At 38.7% G+C, this 20,744-nt stretch overlaps 1 protein-coding gene across 7 annotated transcripts in view; it reads right to left on the reverse strand.

Moving 5' to 3' along the window:
* Positions 1 to 20,744, reverse strand: part of PRKN (parkin RBR E3 ubiquitin protein ligase) — a 1,197,054-nt gene that overhangs the window by 175,602 nt on the left and 1,000,708 nt on the right. For all 7 annotated transcript variants that reach the window (XM_043544306.1, XM_043544304.1, XM_037895119.2 and 4 more), the window contains one exon: positions 6,270 to 6,419. In XM_043544306.1, coding sequence (XP_043400241.1) covers positions 6,270 to 6,419 — 150 coding nt within the window. The remainder of the gene's footprint in view (positions 1 to 6,269; positions 6,420 to 20,744) is intronic.

Genomic DNA, 20,744 nt, shown 5'->3' on the forward strand with positions numbered 1-20,744 from the left:
CTAGAGGCTAGAGTACCCACTCAATAGAAGAAAGCAATACATGATTACTGCCTAGAGCTTGTGGCATAATGCTAGCAACTCAGCATTTAGCAATAATGGAAAATGTCTGTCTCATTTTCATTCCCCTTGAAAAAAGTCACAATATGATGTCCTGAAACACTTCTGCTGTGAGTCAGCTCCTTAATCTCAACAATATCCTTAAACATTACCTTGTCCATGATAATGTATTTATGGCAGACCTTCTTAAAAGCACAAATGTAATAAAATGTAGGAAAAGAACAGAAATATGAACTATAATAATGAAGAGTGGCCCTTTCAATTTTATAGTGGATATTGGCTGTCTTCCTGATTTCCACTTTAAAGCTTCACAAATGATGTATAAGGCTTGAGGTATTTTTCCTGTTTTATAATTTTCACAAACCCAATGCTTCTCTCTCTGAGATCATATCTAGGGTACCAGGCTCTACTATCACCTTTTTCCTCATCTTAAAACTGAGGCAAAGTTTCAGATTGTTGCACATACAGTTCTTTGTTACTCATTATCTTTCACTCATCTGACTACAGAGCTTAGTAGTTTGGGGGAAAAAATCCATTTTATGTGGCTTGCAAGTATTTTTCTGAAATACCAATACTAGGTTTGACTGTCTTTATATTTTTAAATATCTTTAAAAATGTCTAATTTTACATGTCCACTGATGAAGTATAAAGGCACATGTGATTTAACTGAACAGCTCCCTGTTTGCAAATAAAGTCTTCTTCCTTAGGCAGATTTTTAAATCATTCTTGACAAGGTACTGAATATGAAACATTGTCCTAAAATCAAATGGCTTAAGGATGGTAAGTTCCCCACAAATAAGGAGCATGCCGACCAGTGAAATGCACTGCATTTGTGCTGAATTTTGTCAAAGAGAATACTTATAAGTGACAGCTATATGAACTCAAAGCTGTTTTCTACTACCTGCATTTGTATTTTGTTGTTTTGTACGTTGCATTTTGACGCTATTATACTTAACATTAGAGCTGGTTGAAAATTTTCCAGTGGAACAGTTTTCTAACAGAAAATGGGGGGAATGTGTTGATTCAGTCAAAACTTTCAAAATAAACCAGGCAGGCAGGAAGGCAGACTGCCCGGTGGCCCACCAGCCAGCCAGCAGGGAGGCAAGTTGCCTGGCTCCCAAACTCCCCAGCTGCCTCCCTTGCAGGCTGCCAGGCTTCCTGGGCTCTGAGAGTCCCCAGAGAATACACTGCAGATGATATACAGACTATTTTGATTGCTTTTGGTGTATGCTTCCTTAACTATGGAAAAATAATCAAAAAGGAAATAAACAGAATAAAAAACTGATACATGCAGTACCTAGCCTTAGCTATTTTGGCCTATGGAAAAGGAATACTAATAATAAGACATTGTACTTGAATATAATTTATTTTTTAGAGAATAACTGCAGTCTTAAAATTCCACCTGCCTTGCAGGAAGGGAATGTATTTTTTTTAATTTTCTTTTTTTTTTTTTTTGCAAGAACTCGGTTATTCAGTGGGACTTTCCTTACAGAACATGAAATCTGCTGAAAAACAGAGGGAATTTTAAGAGTCAATTTTTGTATTGTTGTTTCAAGTGTACAATATTTCTCATGTCACTATTAACATGTCACACAGTAAGGTTGAGATTCTCACTTGTGGATTCTGTAATCAGCTGAGGGGGGCAAGAGGAAGGGCTACAAAGATACACATTATGAGTCCCTGATCCTGTAGCCATTTATACAGCCAGCCCAGTCCCCATCTTAGTTTAGAGCAGCTTTAGGGCTGGCTGGCTCTGGCCACAAGTAAAAAGGTCTGCTACCAAGGATCACTGGAGCACAGTAGTACTCCGGCTACGTACGCTTGCTCTTAGCCATGCCCCCAATATGCACACTACACCAAAGGTGGAGATGGAGAGAGAATGGCTTATATTATAGCTATGCTGGCTCTACATGATCCAAGGATTTCCCCTCCATTTTAAGGGAATCCCTGTCTGGCTGGATCTGCCGGCTTTACAAACCTTTTTTGCTGCTGGAGTGATACAAAGGGTCCATTTCTTATGAGAGAATCTGAACCTGAAAAGTCTCTTCTACTTCTCACTATAATAAATTAAGATGAGTGGTATGAATTCTTCAGGTGTGTGGACTGTATGTGTATACTAAAGCATCCATTTTAATAAGCCAGTAATAAACTTTTCCTTTGAGCTCAGTTCTAACCTCAGCAGGTTCTCAGTTTTTAATGCCAAGCTTTTCTTTGATATATAGGAAGTAATATCTTAGGATGATAGAAAACAAGACAAAGATGTTTTATTTATAGAGCTTTCACGGGCCTTGATTACCACAGCTTTTCCTGTACCCAGGCCAGTTGGTACAATCTGTAGTGTCTTTCATATTTTCTTGCTGTTTTCTTGTATTAAATATGTCAACATTTTACATCTGAGCAGTAAAAGTAGAGAGATAGGTCTGTTGAATAGCAATGAAAGCAAAACAGTGCATAATGCTAATACCTTGGGAAATTAATTAATATTTTATGAGTAATAAAAAGTGTGAAGGATTAGCCAAGATTGAAGGTCAATCAGTGGCACCACTACATATGGAGCACTGTTCATAACTGAGGAAAAGATTTCTCCATAATGCTCCTCCAGTCAAAAACAAATAGCTCCAGATTCACAGTGCTCTTCTTATTTACTTTAAAAGGATCAAAGCCTGATTGCAATGGACACTGTACAGAAGCATATAAAAAGATAGTTAATACTTTCTCTCTTAGAATGCACAAACAGCCAACCATTTGTCTTACGGCCCTCTTTTGAACTTGTAAATTGTTGTATATACGGTATACTACTATCTGCAAAGATACTTGTGCCAAACTTTTGTCCTTTTTTTCACACGGTGGTAAAGAAAACTTCTTATCTGTGGTCCTGATTCTGAAATCAGGTAACTTATATACATGTAGACTACACCCTGAGGTACCGAGGTCATGGCATAGAATGCATCACATGACTCCTGCCATGGGGGTTCTGCAGAAAAAAATCTTCTCTAAGGACTTTCTTTTTCTGCAGAGTCAGAGAGGGACTCAGAGCCACCAATTTCTCCCCTGTTCTCTCACACTTGGGTGTGGATTTTGGGGGAGTGCCCAGAATGTGGTTCATTAGACCAGGCTAATATCCAAACTTTGCTTCAATGAAGTGTGTCCTCTTCTCATAACCCAAAACAACTGGTCAGATAAAATTCAAGTCTCATAATCTGGTCAGTAACTACTAAAGCAGAGAGTCCTTAAAAGAAAACATAACAGCTTGTTAAACAGGTCAATATGTATAACCTTTAAATTAAGTACATTTTATTTACAGAGCAACTACAGATTCAAAATGTTGAAGAATCAAGCTACAGAATGCAGTTTGATTTTTATCACTTTAAGGTACAGAGTGGAGCAAAAATTATTGGTGATTGTATCAGGGCTGTCAAGCGATTAAAAAAATTAATCGCGATTAATCACACTGTTAAGTAATAATAAAATATGTATTCAAATTTTTTTGGATGTTTTCTACATTTTCAAATATACTGATTTCAATTACAACACAGAATACAAGATGTACAGTGCTATCTTTATACTTATTTTTAATTACAAATATTTGCACTGTAAAAAAACAAAAGAAATAGTATATTTCTATTCACCTAATACAAGTACTGTAGTGCAATCTCTTTATCATGAAAGTTGAACTCACAAAATGTAGAATTATGTACAAAAACTAACTGCATTCAAAAATAAAACAATGTAAAACTTTAACGCCTACAAGACCACCCAGTCCTACTTCAGCCAATCGCTCAGACAAACAAGTCTAGTTACATTTGCAGGAGATAATGCTTCCTGCTTTTTGTTTACAATGTCACCTGAAAGTGAGAACAGGCATTCACATGGCACAGTTGTAACTGGCGTCACAAGATATTTACATGCCAGATGCACTAAAGATTCATATGTCCCTTCATGCTTCAACCACAATTCCAGAGAATGTGTGTCCATGCTGATGACGGGTTCTGCTCAGTACCGATCCAAAGCAGAGCAGACTGATGCATGTTCATTTTCATTATCTGAGTCAAACGCCACCAGCAGAAGGTTGATTTTCTTTATTCGTGGTTCAGGTTCTGTAGTTTCTGCATCGGAGTGTTGCTCTTTTAAGACTTCTGAAAGCATGCTCCACACCTCGTCCCTCTCAAATTTTGGAAGGCACTTCAGATTCTTAAATCTTGAGTCGAGGGCTGTAGCTATTTTTAGAAATCTCACATTGATACCTTTTTTGCATTTTGTCAAATCTGCTGTGAAACTGTTCTTAAAACGAATATGTGCTGGGTCATCATCCGAGACTGCTATAACATGAGATATATGGCAGAATGCGGGTAAAACAGAACAGGAGACATACAATTCTCCCCGAAGGAGTTCAGTCACAAATTTAATTAATGCACTATTTTTTTTAAATGAACTTCATCAGCATGGAAGCATATCCTCCGGAATGGTGGCTGAAGCATGAAGGGGCATACGAACGTTTAGCATATCTTTCATGTAAATACCTTGTGACATCGGCTACAAAAGTACCATGCAAACGCCTGTTCTCACTTTCAGATGACATTGTAAATAAGAAGCAGGCAGCAAGTATCTCCGTAAACGTAAACAAACTTGTTTGTCTTAGTGATTGGTTGAACAAGAAGTAGGACTGAGTGGACTTGTAGGCTCTAAAGCTTTACATTGTTTTGTTTTTGAGTGCAGTTATGTAACAAAAAATCTACATTTGTAAGTTGCACTTTCTTGATAAAGAGATTGCACTACAGTACTTGTATGAGGTGAACTGAAAAATACTATTTCTTTTGTTTATCATTTTTACACTGCAAATATTTATAATCAGAAATATTGAGTACTGTACACTTTGTATTCCGTGTTGTAATAGAAATCAATATATTTGAAAATGTAGAAAAATATCCAAAAATATTTAATAAATTTCAATTGGTATTCTATTGTTTAACAGTGCAATTAATCACAATTTTTTTAATTGCAGTTAATTTTTTCGAGTTAATCATGTGAGTTAACTGCGATTAATCGTCAACCCTAGATTTTATCCTTTTTAACCAATCGTGAAATTTAATCTGAGGTATTTCTTTTTGTTTAGTCGTTCTTGTTTCTCATTTCTTTTCCACCGCCACCCTTTATTTTGTAGCCCTGTGCCAGTTCAGAGAACTGGGGAACTTAATGTTTTACATGTACCACTGCATGGACAGATAGGAAGGTTTACCAAGGTCGAGAGATGCTAACCTACTCATAGAAGAAAAGTTACAGTAACTTCCTAGTTCAGCAAACAATTATTCTTCTGTGCTATCAGTTTGGGCAACATCAAAACCAAAGTAAAAAAAGTACATTTTCCACTACAAAAAGACAACAGCAACAGCACGCTGCTATTTTATAAATATATATATTTTCTCTCCTTCCGCCATCTGCATGAATTTAGGAATAATATCAGGCACAGGAGGACTCCCTTGGTACCAGCATCAGTTAGTCACTTCAACCTACCATTTAGTAGGGCCCTGTGTATAGAACTTTTTCCCCTCCAGCCCTTTTCTTTTAAGATACAGTGGTAATTTTATTCAAGAAAATGACTGATTCACCTGGTCTGACCTCTTAGCACAACATATTTTTAAATGCTGCTTATTTTGTTTTCCTAAAAATACCATTCATTCTGCACATCCCTAGTTAAAAATGGGTTTAATGAGACAATAAAGCACAGAGTTTTCTGCATTAATCTTCATTATGTTTCTTAAAATACTCACACAATGTCACTGAGGTATCATTGACTGGTCATTCTCTCTCCCTTCATCCCCCTCTCTAATTAAGAAGGGTGGTACTAATACAATAATAAATGGTTTGCACTAGATCTTATTCAATTTTGCTGAGTGCTGGGAGAAAAAAGTCAAAGCTCCTGGCTTGTCATTTGCACAGTTCAACTGCTCACTGTAACTACTTAGATCAGCAACTTCTCAAACCAATTAAAGCAAAGGATTCTGGGATGGACATACTCTACATGACAAAGTAGTGATTTCTAGGCTCTGCACGGTATTAAAATTGTTTATTGAAAGCTACTGAATCTCACTGTGGTATGAAGGGTAATTCAGAGTCATCAATGTGAAAAGAAAATATGTTGTTTTTTTAAGCTTCTTGTTAGATCCTGCAGTCTCAATTTCCCAATGAGCTATAAGGAAAGTGCACAGTCTTACCCCACAGCCCAGTCCATTGCTTGGCTCACACACGATTTTTCTCACTTCTGGTTCAGGAAGCAGGCCAGCACCACATCCTGGAGTAGGACACAGCACTCCGCCCATCTGCAGCACACACTCTTCTGCACCATAGCGCTGGTAGCGGTTGTACTGCAAGGAAAAATACATGTACTGTAGTTCAAAGAGCCTGGGGGAAGGGGGGGGGGAATCCCAAACTGTTTCGCTCTGGTTTATCTTGCTCAATTAAATCAGCAGTTATGATGTTTCTTTTACACAGTAAAATCAGGTTATTTGTCAGATGTTTGGGGACATCAAAGTACTGCCACATTGTTTCAGTACATAGGGTAAATGCCACAATGCTTCATTCCACATTAGATACAAATTGGGGGGAGGAAATCAAAGAGCTGTAGCCAGAAATTAACAGTATAATGAGTCAGAGCCAAAAGTATCCCACAATTACACAAGACAACTTTCTTCTGAAAAACATATTCCAGATAGACAAACTGAGCCACAAAATCTTTCTGTGGGTAACAATTTATTTTAATTTCATGTGTAGGTGTTTCTATTTCTCATAGTAGTGTCAGTGTTTCACAGACTTTCATTAAGTAGCCTCACAACACCAGGGAGGGAAGAATCTCCATTTTACAGATGGAGACACCAGAAAATTAAGTGACCTATCCAAGTTTACACAAGAATTCTGTGTCAGAGTCAGAAATAAAACCCAAATCCTATGAGTCCTAGCCCAGTGCCTTAGCCATGACACCACTCTGCCGTGTGTCTAAGAAAGAAGTATAAATTGGACCATCTCTGTCACTTTTAATCAGTATCTTACTTCAGGACTGCTTGCAGAGTATGGGTGGCAGAAACTGATCCTAAGTAAAGAAATATAAGGGTCTCTCTGGTTTATCACTGGGGTTAATCACAGCCAGCGAACTTGTTTTTAAACATGACTGTCTTTGTCTATAGTAGGTGCTAAGGAGAATTGACCAAAACATGCAGGGAACATTTTCATCCAAATTTTGAATCTTTGGAAAATTTAGACAAACTCAGCAAGTTTTAAAATATTTTAATCAGCATGTTAGTTAACACATTTAAAAACCACCATTCATTTCAGAGTGTAGACAGACCTTAAGACAGTTAGATGGAACCCAGGTGTTAAATACAGCCTGTGGGCTAGATCAGTCCAGCCCAATATATATTTATGTGGCCGTTGGCCCTCCTGACATATTCAGATTGCACAAAATTTCAGCTTTCATTTTTTAAAAAGTAAAATTCTAGCCCTTGTGGTTGTGAAGAAAACCTTAAAAATGTTACATGAGGGTGTTTTCTTCTTAAGTCTGCAGAGAGCCTGAAACAATAAAGGAGACAGGTTTGAACTCTAGCCACATCACTAGAGTGTGTCCAGTGAATGACACTTTAATGTCATCATTGCACTGTCAATCACTGTAGAGAGTGAAATGGGGTATTGAAAAAAGGTCCAGAGAGAGGTGGGAATTGAGAATTTGCAACTGCAGGGAAGGAAATGCAGAGCGAAGAGCAGAGAGGAAAGACAGGGAAGAAGGACAGAAACAGAAAGGAAGATGGAGAAGAAGGAAGAGAAACAACGGATAGAAATAACAGCCGTCCAAATGGTGGGCGTATTTTCCCAATGAGTGACAGTGAGTCAATTAAGTATGTAACAAATAATAATAACTAGAAGTTTGGTTATTATGTAAAGGCCCGTTTCTACCCTTGAACTATAGTACACTTCTCCGTGATGTCAGTGGGCCTTCTGCTGAAGATGGAGTGTACACAGTCCCAAATTAAGGCCTCAGGCCTTAGACCACGACGATAAGTGGAGTTTGGCTCTCTCTGCTGAATGAGTTTGGCACTCTGGTCTAGATGGAATCTAGCATGGTGTAACATGCATACTGCAGGTGCAAAAAGAAGTTTAAATTACACCAACTCACACTTCTGATCTATACATTTGGTTTTTAGTCACTGGTGTAGCTGCAAAAGTATAAACTCCTACTGTAGTAATGCTTTATGCCACTGCAGTAACTGGTCTAGCTTACCCTGATATCAAATTGGGATAAGCTAAACGGATACAAATCAGCTTGCACCACGTTAAATCATGTCTAAAGTATGGTTTTGCACTGATTCAGCCCCCAGCAGTTGGTAAAACTCCAGTGCAGAGCAGTTCTCAGTGAATCTGGCCCATTGCACAATGAATAAATAAAAGAGAAAAAACTAAAAGGCAAGAGGGAAATGAGTTGGATGAATTTTCTCAGAAGATGGGGAAATGAGCTGAGGGTGTGCAAATATCACAAAACACAGTGTAAAATTACAGCTTTAATGAAAAGATTTAGTACTTCTTAAAATTCTACCTAATATATAACTTATGACAATTTTGGATTACCAAAAAAACAACCGCACCAAAACTATGGAAAAATGAAGCAATGACTCCAACCCCCCATACAGGGAGGATGCAAATGAGCACTTTAAACACAGGAGCTCCTATGCACATTTTGCAGGTACAATTTAGGAGGCCCCTCATCATTTTGCAGGAGTTACATGCTACAGTAACATTCTTTTTCGCTGTATTTTTTAAAACAAGTATGAGAGTTTTGAAAGCCACAGTCAAGTTACATAATATCCATGTTAAAAATAATAATCTTATATCCTGTTTTATAAAATCTTTTCCAAACAGTTGGGAAAAATCTATAAAAAAATCCATCTCTCTTTATACTGAACAAAGCAAAATACAAAAGCTAATTGGAGAAATACCCTTTTAAAGAAGAATCATTCAGTGTATGAGAGGCATGAGCAAATCAGTTGGAAATTGGGGATTAATATCTTATATGCTTTACAGCCTTCTTGTTAGAAAGGAATTTGAAGACATCAGCATTTAGAGAGGCATATATGACACGTGTCTGCAAGGTCCCCTTGAACGTGGGGGCTCAACGAGTCAAATGGTGTTTAACATTATTATGCATGAACCCATTTATCCCAGGGTAATGGGATAAATATTTAATGTTGGAATCTATCAATTTTCAACCAAGTTTGTGATTCTTGCAGTAAATATGTTGAGTGCTCCAAGTCATTCTGCTGGCCTTGAACGGAAGTGCTGGTAATCACAGCTGCAAAGCTCTCTGAGGACCTCATTTTTCGTAAAAGCACAGAGTGGACCTGAAGGTGAGGAGGGAGATTGTCTTACCCTGTCTTAAAAGGTAACATTCAATTGTGCTGAATGTTTGATTGTTAGTAGCTTCCTATTATAGACACAAACACCAGCAATACTATAGTTGAGGGTCTGTCAGCATTTCCATTATAAATCCTCAGCTGAAAAGAGAAAATGATCTCCAGTCTCAAACTTGACATAAAAGAAGGCTGCAAGATTTCCCCCACTGTAATAAAAAAATTTTCATGACAAAAATCAATTCTGTCTTTATAAGTTATAGGCAGGAAAATGGATTTACAGGGTTCATTGGGAAAAAAGCATCATATTTTGTCCAATGAATTTGACAGGTTATACTGGTTCAGCACAGAAATCATGCCAAATCATTATACAATTATAGCACTGTCAAGAATGATTTTCATACCATAAAAAGCCAAACAAATGGATCAATTGGAAAACAGAGAAGATTCTACTAAATGCTTTGCACATTCGGCTATCCACTTACAAACCTGTCTCCCACCTCTAGAGCTCAGATACATTTACAAAGGTGTCATTTGCCAATAGTTTTCTTTTCTGTCTATACTGTAGATCAATTAAAGGCCCAGACATCAACTGAAAATGAAGAAACAGAACTATACAAGTCTACTGTCATAACAAAAATCAGTTATATTCTAATATACATTGTATTCTAAGGTTAAAGAACAAAATATCTCACTTTATATTAAGGGTACATTTATAAATAGCTTATAAAGGATTAATACACAATGAAGAAGTGTTTAAATCATTTGCTATAGAATTCAAGAGGGCAACAGATTGCTGTCAGAGGGCAGCCCTAACTGCAGTGCCCTCTTGCAACAGGCCCTGGCATGACCGGTGCACCCATTTCTCCCCTGAGGTAACCCACAGACTCTACTTTAGGCTATCTTGCTTCAATAGTACCTCTTCATGGGGCTGGGTTTATTACAAGAACACAGTGCAAATAGTTCAAAATTCAAATTCCCAAAACATAATTTGCACTGCAGTGATAAACTAGTAATCTTTAAAATCACATATCCTCAGGGCCATTGATGTAACACAGACCACATTCCGGTGTCTTCCGCCACACCTGGATTCTTTGTTGGTCCTCTTCTGTCCCTCTTTCAGGATGGCCCCCACAGCCCTTCCAGCTGGAGTGCAACCCCACTCTTCCTAGCAGGAACCCCCACGGCATCTCTGATGGGTGATCTTCCTCACAAGAGGAGCATCCCTCACACCTCCTGACCCTCTCTTTGTTCTTCTGGGTCCAGCTCTCAAGTACAGAGATGTCAGCTCTAAACCTCACCAGTGCTCCCCCTTCCTTCAGCCCTCTCCAGCCTTCAACTTTGGCACTCTGGCTTAGAGCCAGCAGGCACCTCCTGTGCTGCTACTCTTGCCATCAGTCCTTTCCATCAATCTGCCCTACCTCTCTGCCTTGGGGACACCAGCCAGCAAACCCCTCTTGCTGCTCTCCTTTCCTTCAGCCTTCCCCCAAGAGACACCTTCTGTATCTAGCAGCTCTCACTTGCTTCTTTTCCTCACTCTCACTCAAGCAGCTCTGATTCACTGGGTCTCTTAAAGTCCTGAGGTGCTGCCCTACCTCTTAAATGGCCAAATGGAAGCACCTGTTCTGGCACAGGGGAGCTGGATCCACTTCATTCTCTGGGGCCAACCATCCTGTGACAGTTGCATACAATCATGGATTAGAACTCTCGAATACCTTCTACTTAGCATTATGTGTAACACATAGAACTCATGTCTGTAACATGTTTACAACAGGTGAAATTTTCATACTTGCCCAAGTGACTTAGGAACCTAACTTATTTTCAGAAATAGGCAAAATACACATGGCAATAGGTTTTAGGATCCTAAATCACATAGACACCTGTGAAAACATTACCCATCTATTTATCATTTATGAACACCTTATACATTATTTATGGATGTATCCTTAATATCAATTGGAACTGAACAAACTATACTTAGGATAAAGGTATATTCCACCATTTCAGACAGACTTCTGAACGATCTAATGGACGGGGCACTGGACTGGACACCTACTAAAGAGATCTGAATTCAATTTTTGACTCAGGCACACACGTTATGGGTAACTTTAAGTAAAACACTTGATCTACTCTGCATCTCCATTTTCCATCTGTAAAGTGGGGGGGATAGTTCCCTACCACACAGGGATGTCGCAAGGATAAAAATCCATTAATAACTGAGAGGTCATCAGGTACTATGGTGATGAGGGCCATATAAACAGAAAGAAATTAACATTTCCCCAAACAACCATTTAATAATGACATCCAGCATGGAAGGAATCAACCACAAGCCTTCTACCATTGTTAGAAACTAGCTTTAAAAGTAATCTGATGTAAATTTGTGAGGCATTCAGATATTGCTATGATGAAGGCCACAGAAATATCTATAAGTAAATAACTGGAGACTGCCAATTTTCATACATGCATAAACAAACATGGAAAAAACTTGTATTGTGTAAATTTCCCAATTAACAGTATTTAAAAAAATGCTTAAAATTAGGGTGACCAGATGTCCTCTTTTTACAGGGACAGTCCCGTTTTTTGGGACTTTTTCTTATATGGGGGCCTATTACCCCCCACCCTCTGTCCCATTTTTTCACAGTTGCTATCTGGTCACCCTACTTAAAATACACTTAAAATTGTGCTTAATTTTAAGTGATAAGCACTCCATCAACTAAGTCTTTTGCATGAAAAATATATTAATGCTACAGGAGAAAAATCCGCTGAGGAGTTCTGGAAGGTGACCAGATCATTCTGGGGACTGGAAAGGGGACATGGTAGCCTATCACTATTATGACACAGATTTGAATGCAGCAAGGTTGCTAGTAATCACAAAGCTGAGGGTATTTGAAGTTTTTGGGCATTTAGTATATTTGGAACTTTAAAGGGCCAATTTACCAAAGCTGAAAGCAATGGTTAAGCATAACTGACCGGGAACCAAAATTTAAAGTGTGGGTGTTTACAAAAACTGTGTATTGTTCAAGGACATAACAACTGCATGTCCAAAAAGCCACATTTCCACAGACATAAAAGAAGGTAAGCTTGCCAAAAAGCCATACTGGTTAAAAGGAGATTTGGAAGCGCTGCTAAAACATAAAACATCAATATATAAAAGGAGGAAAAACAGGGGAAAAGGGCAATGAATATAAGCTACAAGTTAAAAAATGTAGGTGTCAAGGGAAGCTAAAGGAATCAATGAAATATCAATGGCCAGTAAGATTAAACACAATAAGATGGCATGTTAAAAACATATTAGGAAACAAAAACAACAAAAATCCCTAGGTCAGGTATAAGTCCATTGCTAGATGTGGATGGTAAAATTGTAAATAATGCTGCAGAAAAGGCAGAAAATGTTCAATAGATATTTCTTTTCTGTATTTGAAATGAAGCAGGAGAAAGTATCCATCCCATATGATGTTGTGGATAGAATAGAAAGTTTACCATCTGTGATAAAGGAGGTTGTGAGTCAGCAGCTGCTCAAATTAAACATTGTCACATCCACAGGACTGGATTACTTCCACGTAAGAGTCTTAAAAGAACTATCTGAGGAACGCTCTGCATCATTGTTATTTTTTAAAATAAATCTTGGAAACCTGGACTAAATCCAAAGGATTGGAGGCCTACCAATGTAGTTCCAATATTTAAAAAGGGTTTAAAGGATAACCCAGATAAGCCTGATGTTGATTCTGGATAAAATAATGGAAAGTTAATTTTGGACTCTATCCATAAAGAATTAAAGGCTAAAAATAGAATTTTTGCCAGTCAGCATAATTTCGTGGAAGGTTATGTCTTATCAAACAAACCTGTTGTCGTCTTTAAAAAAAAAACAAAAACCAAACAACCAAAAAAACCCAAAAACCAAGATAACAGGTCTGATTTTTTTAAAAAAGAAACTGTGGTGATATAGTAAACCTTGATTTCTCTAAGGCATTTGACTTAGAGCATGTCTTCACTGTGGGCTAAATTGGCACTGCTGCGATTGATGCAGCAGCGTTGATTTAGCAGGTCTGGTGAAGATGCGATAAATCAATGGGAGAGTGCTTGCCCCTTGACTTCAGTACTCTACCTTAATGAGAGATGGAAGCTATGTTAATGGGAGAGCATCCCCCGACGACACAGAGCAGTGTAGAAACTGTGTTAAGTCAATGTAAACTACTTCAACTTAAGTTGCGTAACTTACATTGCCGTAACCCTCTGGTCTAAACACGGCCTTAATTCCCCATGACATTTTGAGTGAAAAGCTTGCATTATGTGGAATTAACAGGACACACATTATTCTATGGTTTAAAAACTGGCTTGCTGACAAATCTCGAAATGTAGTGTTAATGGGGAGACATCAAAGAGTAGGACAATTTCTTGCAGGGTTCCAGAGGGACTGGTTCTTGGTCCAACAATATTCAATATTTGTATAAATTATCTAGATGATTATATAACATTCTTTGGTGTTAAAGTCTGCAGAGGACACATAGATTGGTGCAGTACTAAATAATGAGGAGGACAGGTCTGATCTGAATCACCTGGTGAAATGGCCACAATCCAACAAAAATGCATCTTAATACAGCAAAATGCAAGATAATACATCTGAGACAAAGAATGAAGGTCTGTAACTACAGAATGGGGGAGACTGTGTGGAGAGCAATGACTCAGAGAAGGACTTGGGGATCAATGAAGATAACCACCTGAATTTGAGCTCTCAGTGCAAAGCTGTGGCAAAAAGGGCTAAAGCAATTTCTGGATGTATAAGAAGGGGAATATCTAACAGAAGTAAGGAAGTAATTTTGCCTCTATACACAGTATTGATAAGACCACTGCTAGAATACTATGTCCTGTACTGGTGTTCATGTTTCATGAAGGATGAGAAATATGGGAGAGAGTTCAAAGGAGGGCCACAAAAATGATCCAGGGGCTGGAAAACAAGCCTCAGGATGTGAAGCTTAAGGAGCTCAACCTATTCAGCTTATCAAAGAGAAAGTTGAGAGGTGATTTGATCACCATGTATAGGTATTTATACATGGAAACGATATTCACTGGAATGAGGTAGCTTCTAATCTTGCTGAGAAACAAGTTTGATTAATAACAAGATTCACTAGCTGGAAGCTGAAGTTAGACAAATACAATCTTGAAATAAAATGCAATTTCTTAGCAGTGACTTTAATTACACATTGTAACAGTGTAACTCACCAGTGCTTGGAGTCTTTAAGACAAGAATAGATAGCTTTCTAAATGATATGCTTTAATTCAGGCATTGGTGGCACCTCAGTCTCTCCTATTCTCTGCCTATGGCACACAGCAGTTGAATCTCCTGAGTCTGAAATACTTCTGTCTAACAGAAGTCATTGGACTCAGTAATGGGGTATTTAAGTGAAATCTGATGGTATGTGTAACCCAGGAGGTCACACTAGATAATCTGATGGTCCCTTCTGGCCTTAAACTCTATGAAAGGTCTATGTAAAATACCAACCAACGAAACCTCTGATCAGAAATGGTATTAAATGTCATGCTTGTTGCCAGTCTCGGGTGGGGAGGGGGGAAGGCAATGATTTAATGAACCTAAGACTTTTATATACTTGAAGTAGTGCCTCCAGATCAGGGTAGAACTACACTGGAAAAGCAGACTACAGAAGCTTCTGGTGCCACTGCCAATGCTGAACTGTATCTATTCTTAGGCTAAACAGAGAACTTCTAAAGTCCAGCGTGGTTATCTAGCACTTAAATGAAGTCCAGATCATTCCTTCCCAGAGAGAAATCTATGAAAAAGACAAACTTAAGCTGCAGTTTCCACCACATCTTGATGTTGAGGTATGCACAGTTTGGCACTTATAGATTTAGCAGGGACCTCCTAATGGAGAGGGGCATATAGATGGAAGCTGGACAATCACAATATCTTCCCCCTCCCACTTCCCATGCCTTCATGGGATCCACTTGGAGCTCTGAACAGTTCCTGATTTTCTAGCCACCATATATTAGGCCTGGTTTTACTCTCACACTAGTGTAAATCCTGTGGCTTAACAGAGTTACTCCTGATCGACATGAGTATAAATCTGGTGTAAGTGGGGATCAGAATCTGCTCAGCTGCGTTAAGATTTGGAGATTAAACAAGCCTCTAATAGCTAGGTGCACAAACCCATTCTGAAATATGTTTCTGAAAACATTACTTACTTGCCAGGGCTCTCTAAAATAGAATAAGCAATATTGTAATTCTGTATTTTAAAAATTATGTATATTTCTTTTTCTTTCTACATATCTAAAAACATCTTTTTGATAGTACGACTCCCAGGGAATTTAGACTAAAGTTTAATGATAGGTGCAAATCAAGAATTTCTAATATTTAAAAGGTAATTTAATTACTTTTTAAAACTCCAAGTAAGGGTGTTTCAGAGGGAAAAAATCCACTTGCTAGGGTCAGGTTGTTTTTACTATTCCCATAAATCAAATAATCACCTGTATATTTTAAAATTAATTTTGGAGGCTCCTAGTCTATAGGGGGACTTAGCATTTTAGGTAATTTTTGTCACATGTTTATAATATATATCTAAAATGTACATAATGCAATTATTTGACACCAAAATCCAAAAAATATAAGATACCTAGTGCTAACATAAATACTTTAAAAAAATCTATCAGGTATGTAAGTATGATTATAAACAGGAAGAGAGGGAGTAACTGACATTCACACAAAGGGAGATGATGGATTAGAATTCAGGAGTTCCTGGCTCTTCCTCATTTGTACAGACCACTCTGCCACTCTACAACGCCTGTGCTACTGGCCACCCACTGTTGGCTGGCTGGCATGGGGAAGGGTGAAACTATGGTACCACCTCCTCTCTGTTCCCTTTGGGACATTATGCACGCAGGCATGGGGAACAGGAAAAGAACTGTGCTCTTAGTTCCTGGGCTGGAATTCTGCCTGGATCTTGAGGGCCATGAAATGCCAGATAAGGCATCTTGGGCTCCCTCTGCAATTGTGCAAAAGCATAAAGACCAAGGTGAATCTGGCCCTTAAAAACAAGAGAATATTTCAGATAAGAAGCCAATGATAAGCCCTGTGCAGGATGATTTGTAGATGAAAATTGCTGCAAAGGAGGAATTTGAAGGAGAGGGTGCAAGATGGAGAAAAAAGGGGAGATTATTTTAAGTTTATGGGACAGCATGAAAGAAGGCATGAAGCTGAGAAAAGGAAATAAAATAAGAAGCAAGGAGAGAAGACTATGAAAAATATAGGTGGTGAGAAGGGGGGTGTGGGACATGAAAGCAGATATAAGAGAGGCATGTAGGGCCTTGACAGTGAGGTTCAGGAGATTGGATTTTTTTTCTGCAGTTTAGAGATGAAAAGCCAGTGAAAGGATTTAGGAAATATGATGATGCCCTTTCAGTGACAGAAGAAAGCAAGATGACTTTAACAGTGAACTTTTACATTGTGTGGAAGGAGAAGAGAGTATTGGGGAAGGCAGAGAGGATAAGGTTAGAGTAATCCAGGAGAGGCCAAGGTGCAGAAGAGAATTCTAGCTGTAGGTGTAGTCAGGAGAGAACATGTTTTGAAGATATTCATAAAGGAGGTGGTGACTGGATTTGGTGGGAGTAGAGAAAAGTCATTGGTGATATGACATTGGGACACTGTAAAGCTCATGACATAGATAATGGGAACAGAGATAAGAGGTGGTAGGGAGGGATCAGGAGTGCAGACATATTTCAGTTTCAGAGAGAGAGTGAGTTTGGGACTGTGGTGGCATACACAATGATTGAGTTGAGAGTCAGATGGAGATCTGAGGCTGAACAGATGAGTAGAGGACAGGTGCTGAGAGGCGGATTCAGAAGTCACTGGCAGAAAAATATAGCTGAAGCCAAGGGAATGGATGGAGTCAACAAAGGAAAAGAGAAGGGGAGAGAGGACAAGACAATGAGGTAGCCAACAGATAGGAAGAGACTTATATTCATGAAAGAGAAAGATTTGAGGGTGAAACTCCATATTAACAAAACAGCCCACAATTTTCTCAGGGTTACCTAGGTATTGGAAAGACCTGGGCAAATTCTCCACAGCAAATAATTTATCTAATGAATATTATTTCTTTCTCTGTTTGTGAATTTTCCAAGGGCAGCTGACAATTTTCTCAATTTGAAATTTCTAAATTGAAATTATTTGCTTAACAATTTATATGAGTAATTCTTGGTACATAGACAGTTACGACCACTTTGTTGCAGTAGTATATTTGAAATTCAAACCCCAAACTGTTGACTACTTTAAACTCGTCAGACGTATTTCTGTTTACTGACTGGATGAATGTAATGTGATAATGAGTTCAAAATTCACTTCATGTGAATATTCTTTAACATACACTTAAAATTCACTGGTTCCACAAATATTCATACCATCAAACTCATTCAGTACTATATGTGATGGAAACATAGTACAAAAAGGGCACAAGCACATTTTCAGCAAATTTCTTTTAAAATATGAATGAATGTTACATTAAGTATGTAAAAGTTTGTTATTACAATAACCAGGGTGTGGGCGGTCAAGCCTAGTGGTCAGAGCTGGAGACATATTAGGTTCCAGGCCAGGCATCAGAGCCAGAGCCAGTGCAAGAGTAAGGCGTCAGAGCAGGGACCTGGAGTACGTCAGGAAAGCAAGAACTGGGAATAGAGGAGGGTCTGGGATAAGGACAGGAACCATAAGCAGGCAGGAATGCAGGATTCAGGAGTCAGATAAACAGGAGGGGTCCATTGTAGCAGCCAGCCAGGGATTTCTCTAATTGCTCTGACAACTTCCTGTGTTGCTTCCTGGTTTATATAGAGCTCCTCAGCCAGTCAGGGTTGTTGGATGTTTCCCTCAATCAGGAACTTCAGGGTAAGGGCCCTCTGCAAGCCAGCACTTCACTGGTTCCCTTTTCTGGTTACTCAGGTGAGCTGCTGGGTGTCAGTTGTGGCCAAAGGACACATGGGGCCTGCATTCGAAGCTCAAGATCCCTCACAGTTATAAAAAGGAAAGTGAAAAATTGTTCTCCTTAACCACTGAGAACAGGACAAGAAGTAATGGGCATAAAGTGCAGCAAGGGAGATCTAGTTAGGTAAAACTTCCTAACTGTCAGGGTAGTTAAGCACTAAAATAAGTTACCTAGGGAGGTTGTGAAATCTCCATCATTTGAGGTTTTTAAGAACAGTTTAGACAAACACCTGTCAGGGATGGTCTAGATAATACTTAGTCCTGCCTCGGTGCAGGGGACTGAACTAGATGACCTGACAAGGTCCCTTCCAGTCCTACATTTCTATGATTATTTACACACACACACACACCCCAGAATTCTCTCAGCACTACTGTCACACCTCATATAACATAAACAGGGTTCTGTTAAAGCTACCACACATAGCAAAAGATTGTTCAGATACACACCATCCTGGGACAGTGCTTCTGCAAAATTCCAACACTGGGGAGGCTCCTTTGCATAAAATCTCCTAATGGACAAAGGAATTTTGCTGAAGAATGGAGTGCCTCCCAGAAGGCTTACTCTGATTCAAGGGATACAACATCCAAAATGTTCCCAAAGAAAAGACTGCAATGAGTTGCAGCAACAGCAGCTAATGAGAGATCTGTTAAAATGGATCACTTCACTGTCAAAATATCAAGAAACTGGCCAATACATTATGCAACACTGTCAGAATTGACAATATAGCAGAGAGGTCTAGCTATACATTACTGAGCAGCTTCTTTCCTTGTCACTAGCCTGTCATCTGCTTTCTCTATGCTATGTCCTGTTGGGGGCACTCAGGTACAGCAGCAGATTTCTCCTGCATTATTTGTTTTCTCTTTTGCCCCTCACACATAGCTATTTTATTCATGAATCACAATATTCCATTTAAACAATTAAACATGTTTTTTATCACTCTTGGGGAAAAAAAGAAGAAAGTTTCTCAGAGTCATTAGGAAGAATCCATAACACAGTTCCATACAGATTGCCAGTAATCTTGCTGTGTTAGTATACTGTAGTGTTTAGGTCTGAATTGAAGCACACCATCTCTTTTCTCTAGCTTGTTGTTGAATTACTTGTCTTATACAAGTAGCCATGTTAGTCTGGATCTGTAAAAGTGGCAAAGAGTCCTGTGGCACCTTATAGACTAACAGACTATAAAGTGCCACAAGACTCTTTGCCGCCTTTGCCTTATACAGTATTTGGACAGAGCCCACATTTACATTTGCTGCATCTTTAGCATATTTTTGTAAGCAGCTTGTAATATCATTACTCGTGAACTCATTTCCATTTAATCACAGAGAAAGCCAGCCTCACAGGACAAATAGCTGCTCTGTAGGAGACTGACTTTCTTACACTGTTATTTTTCAGCGGGTCCTTAGCTAATAAATCTTTCCTCCCAGTTCTCAGCATCTGTCATGTACCTATGAAGTGAAGTGGTTAGATAGAGGGCTGAACCTTATCCAAGTGAAAATGAAGGATAATGAATGATGAAATCAAACTTCACGGGGGAGGGGGGGACAGGCGGGTGAAGTCCCAAACAGCTAAAATCTCAATTGTGGTAACATGCAAAAGTTTAGATTTTGGCTCTGCTGAGGCAGTCTGTTCTGGAGATTCTCTTTATGTTTATTGGTCTGTACAGAACAAGAGCTTTGTACATTGGGAGAACTTATACAACGAAGACCCAAACCAACCAGAACCACTCTTGCTGCATTTCCTTCATGTTATAATACACCAGGAAACCACAAGAAGATAGATAATGAAAAGCCAAAACACTAGGATGTCCCTTCTCCTGCAAGTGTTTCTGAAGAAGATTGCCTTTGGAGACTAGAGCTGTATGAATAATCAATTTTTTGGTTCACTAGCCAAACTGGAAACAAAATGAAAATAATTTTCATTTTGGATAAAAAACAAAATGTTTTCTTTTTCAGTTGCCTCAGACATTTTACTTGCTTTTTTTAAAACATTAAAAGTAAATGAAATTTGGAACCAAAGAAAGTGGCATCCCCCTAATACTTATGTGAGAAAGCTGTTAGTCTCCACTTTGCCGGATTCAGAGCAGGGATTTGAAACTTGGTCTCCCACATTCTGAATTCCTTAACCACTGGGCTACAATTGGGGCACCAGTACCATCTGTGCCTCCTCCATTTTGTGAATGGCATACAAGCCCCCTTGCAAAGCTAGCCCAAATACATATTTCCTTTTAGAAATGTCAACACCGCTCATTTTGACATTTAAAAAAATATTTGACCAAAACAATTAACCAAAATAAATATGAAATTGTGAAATGTTTTGG

Source organism: Chelonia mydas, chromosome 3 (genome assembly GCF_015237465.2).
Source record: "Chelonia mydas isolate rCheMyd1 chromosome 3, rCheMyd1.pri.v2, whole genome shotgun sequence".
Taxonomy (NCBI): Eukaryota; Metazoa; Chordata; order Testudines; family Cheloniidae; genus Chelonia; species Chelonia mydas.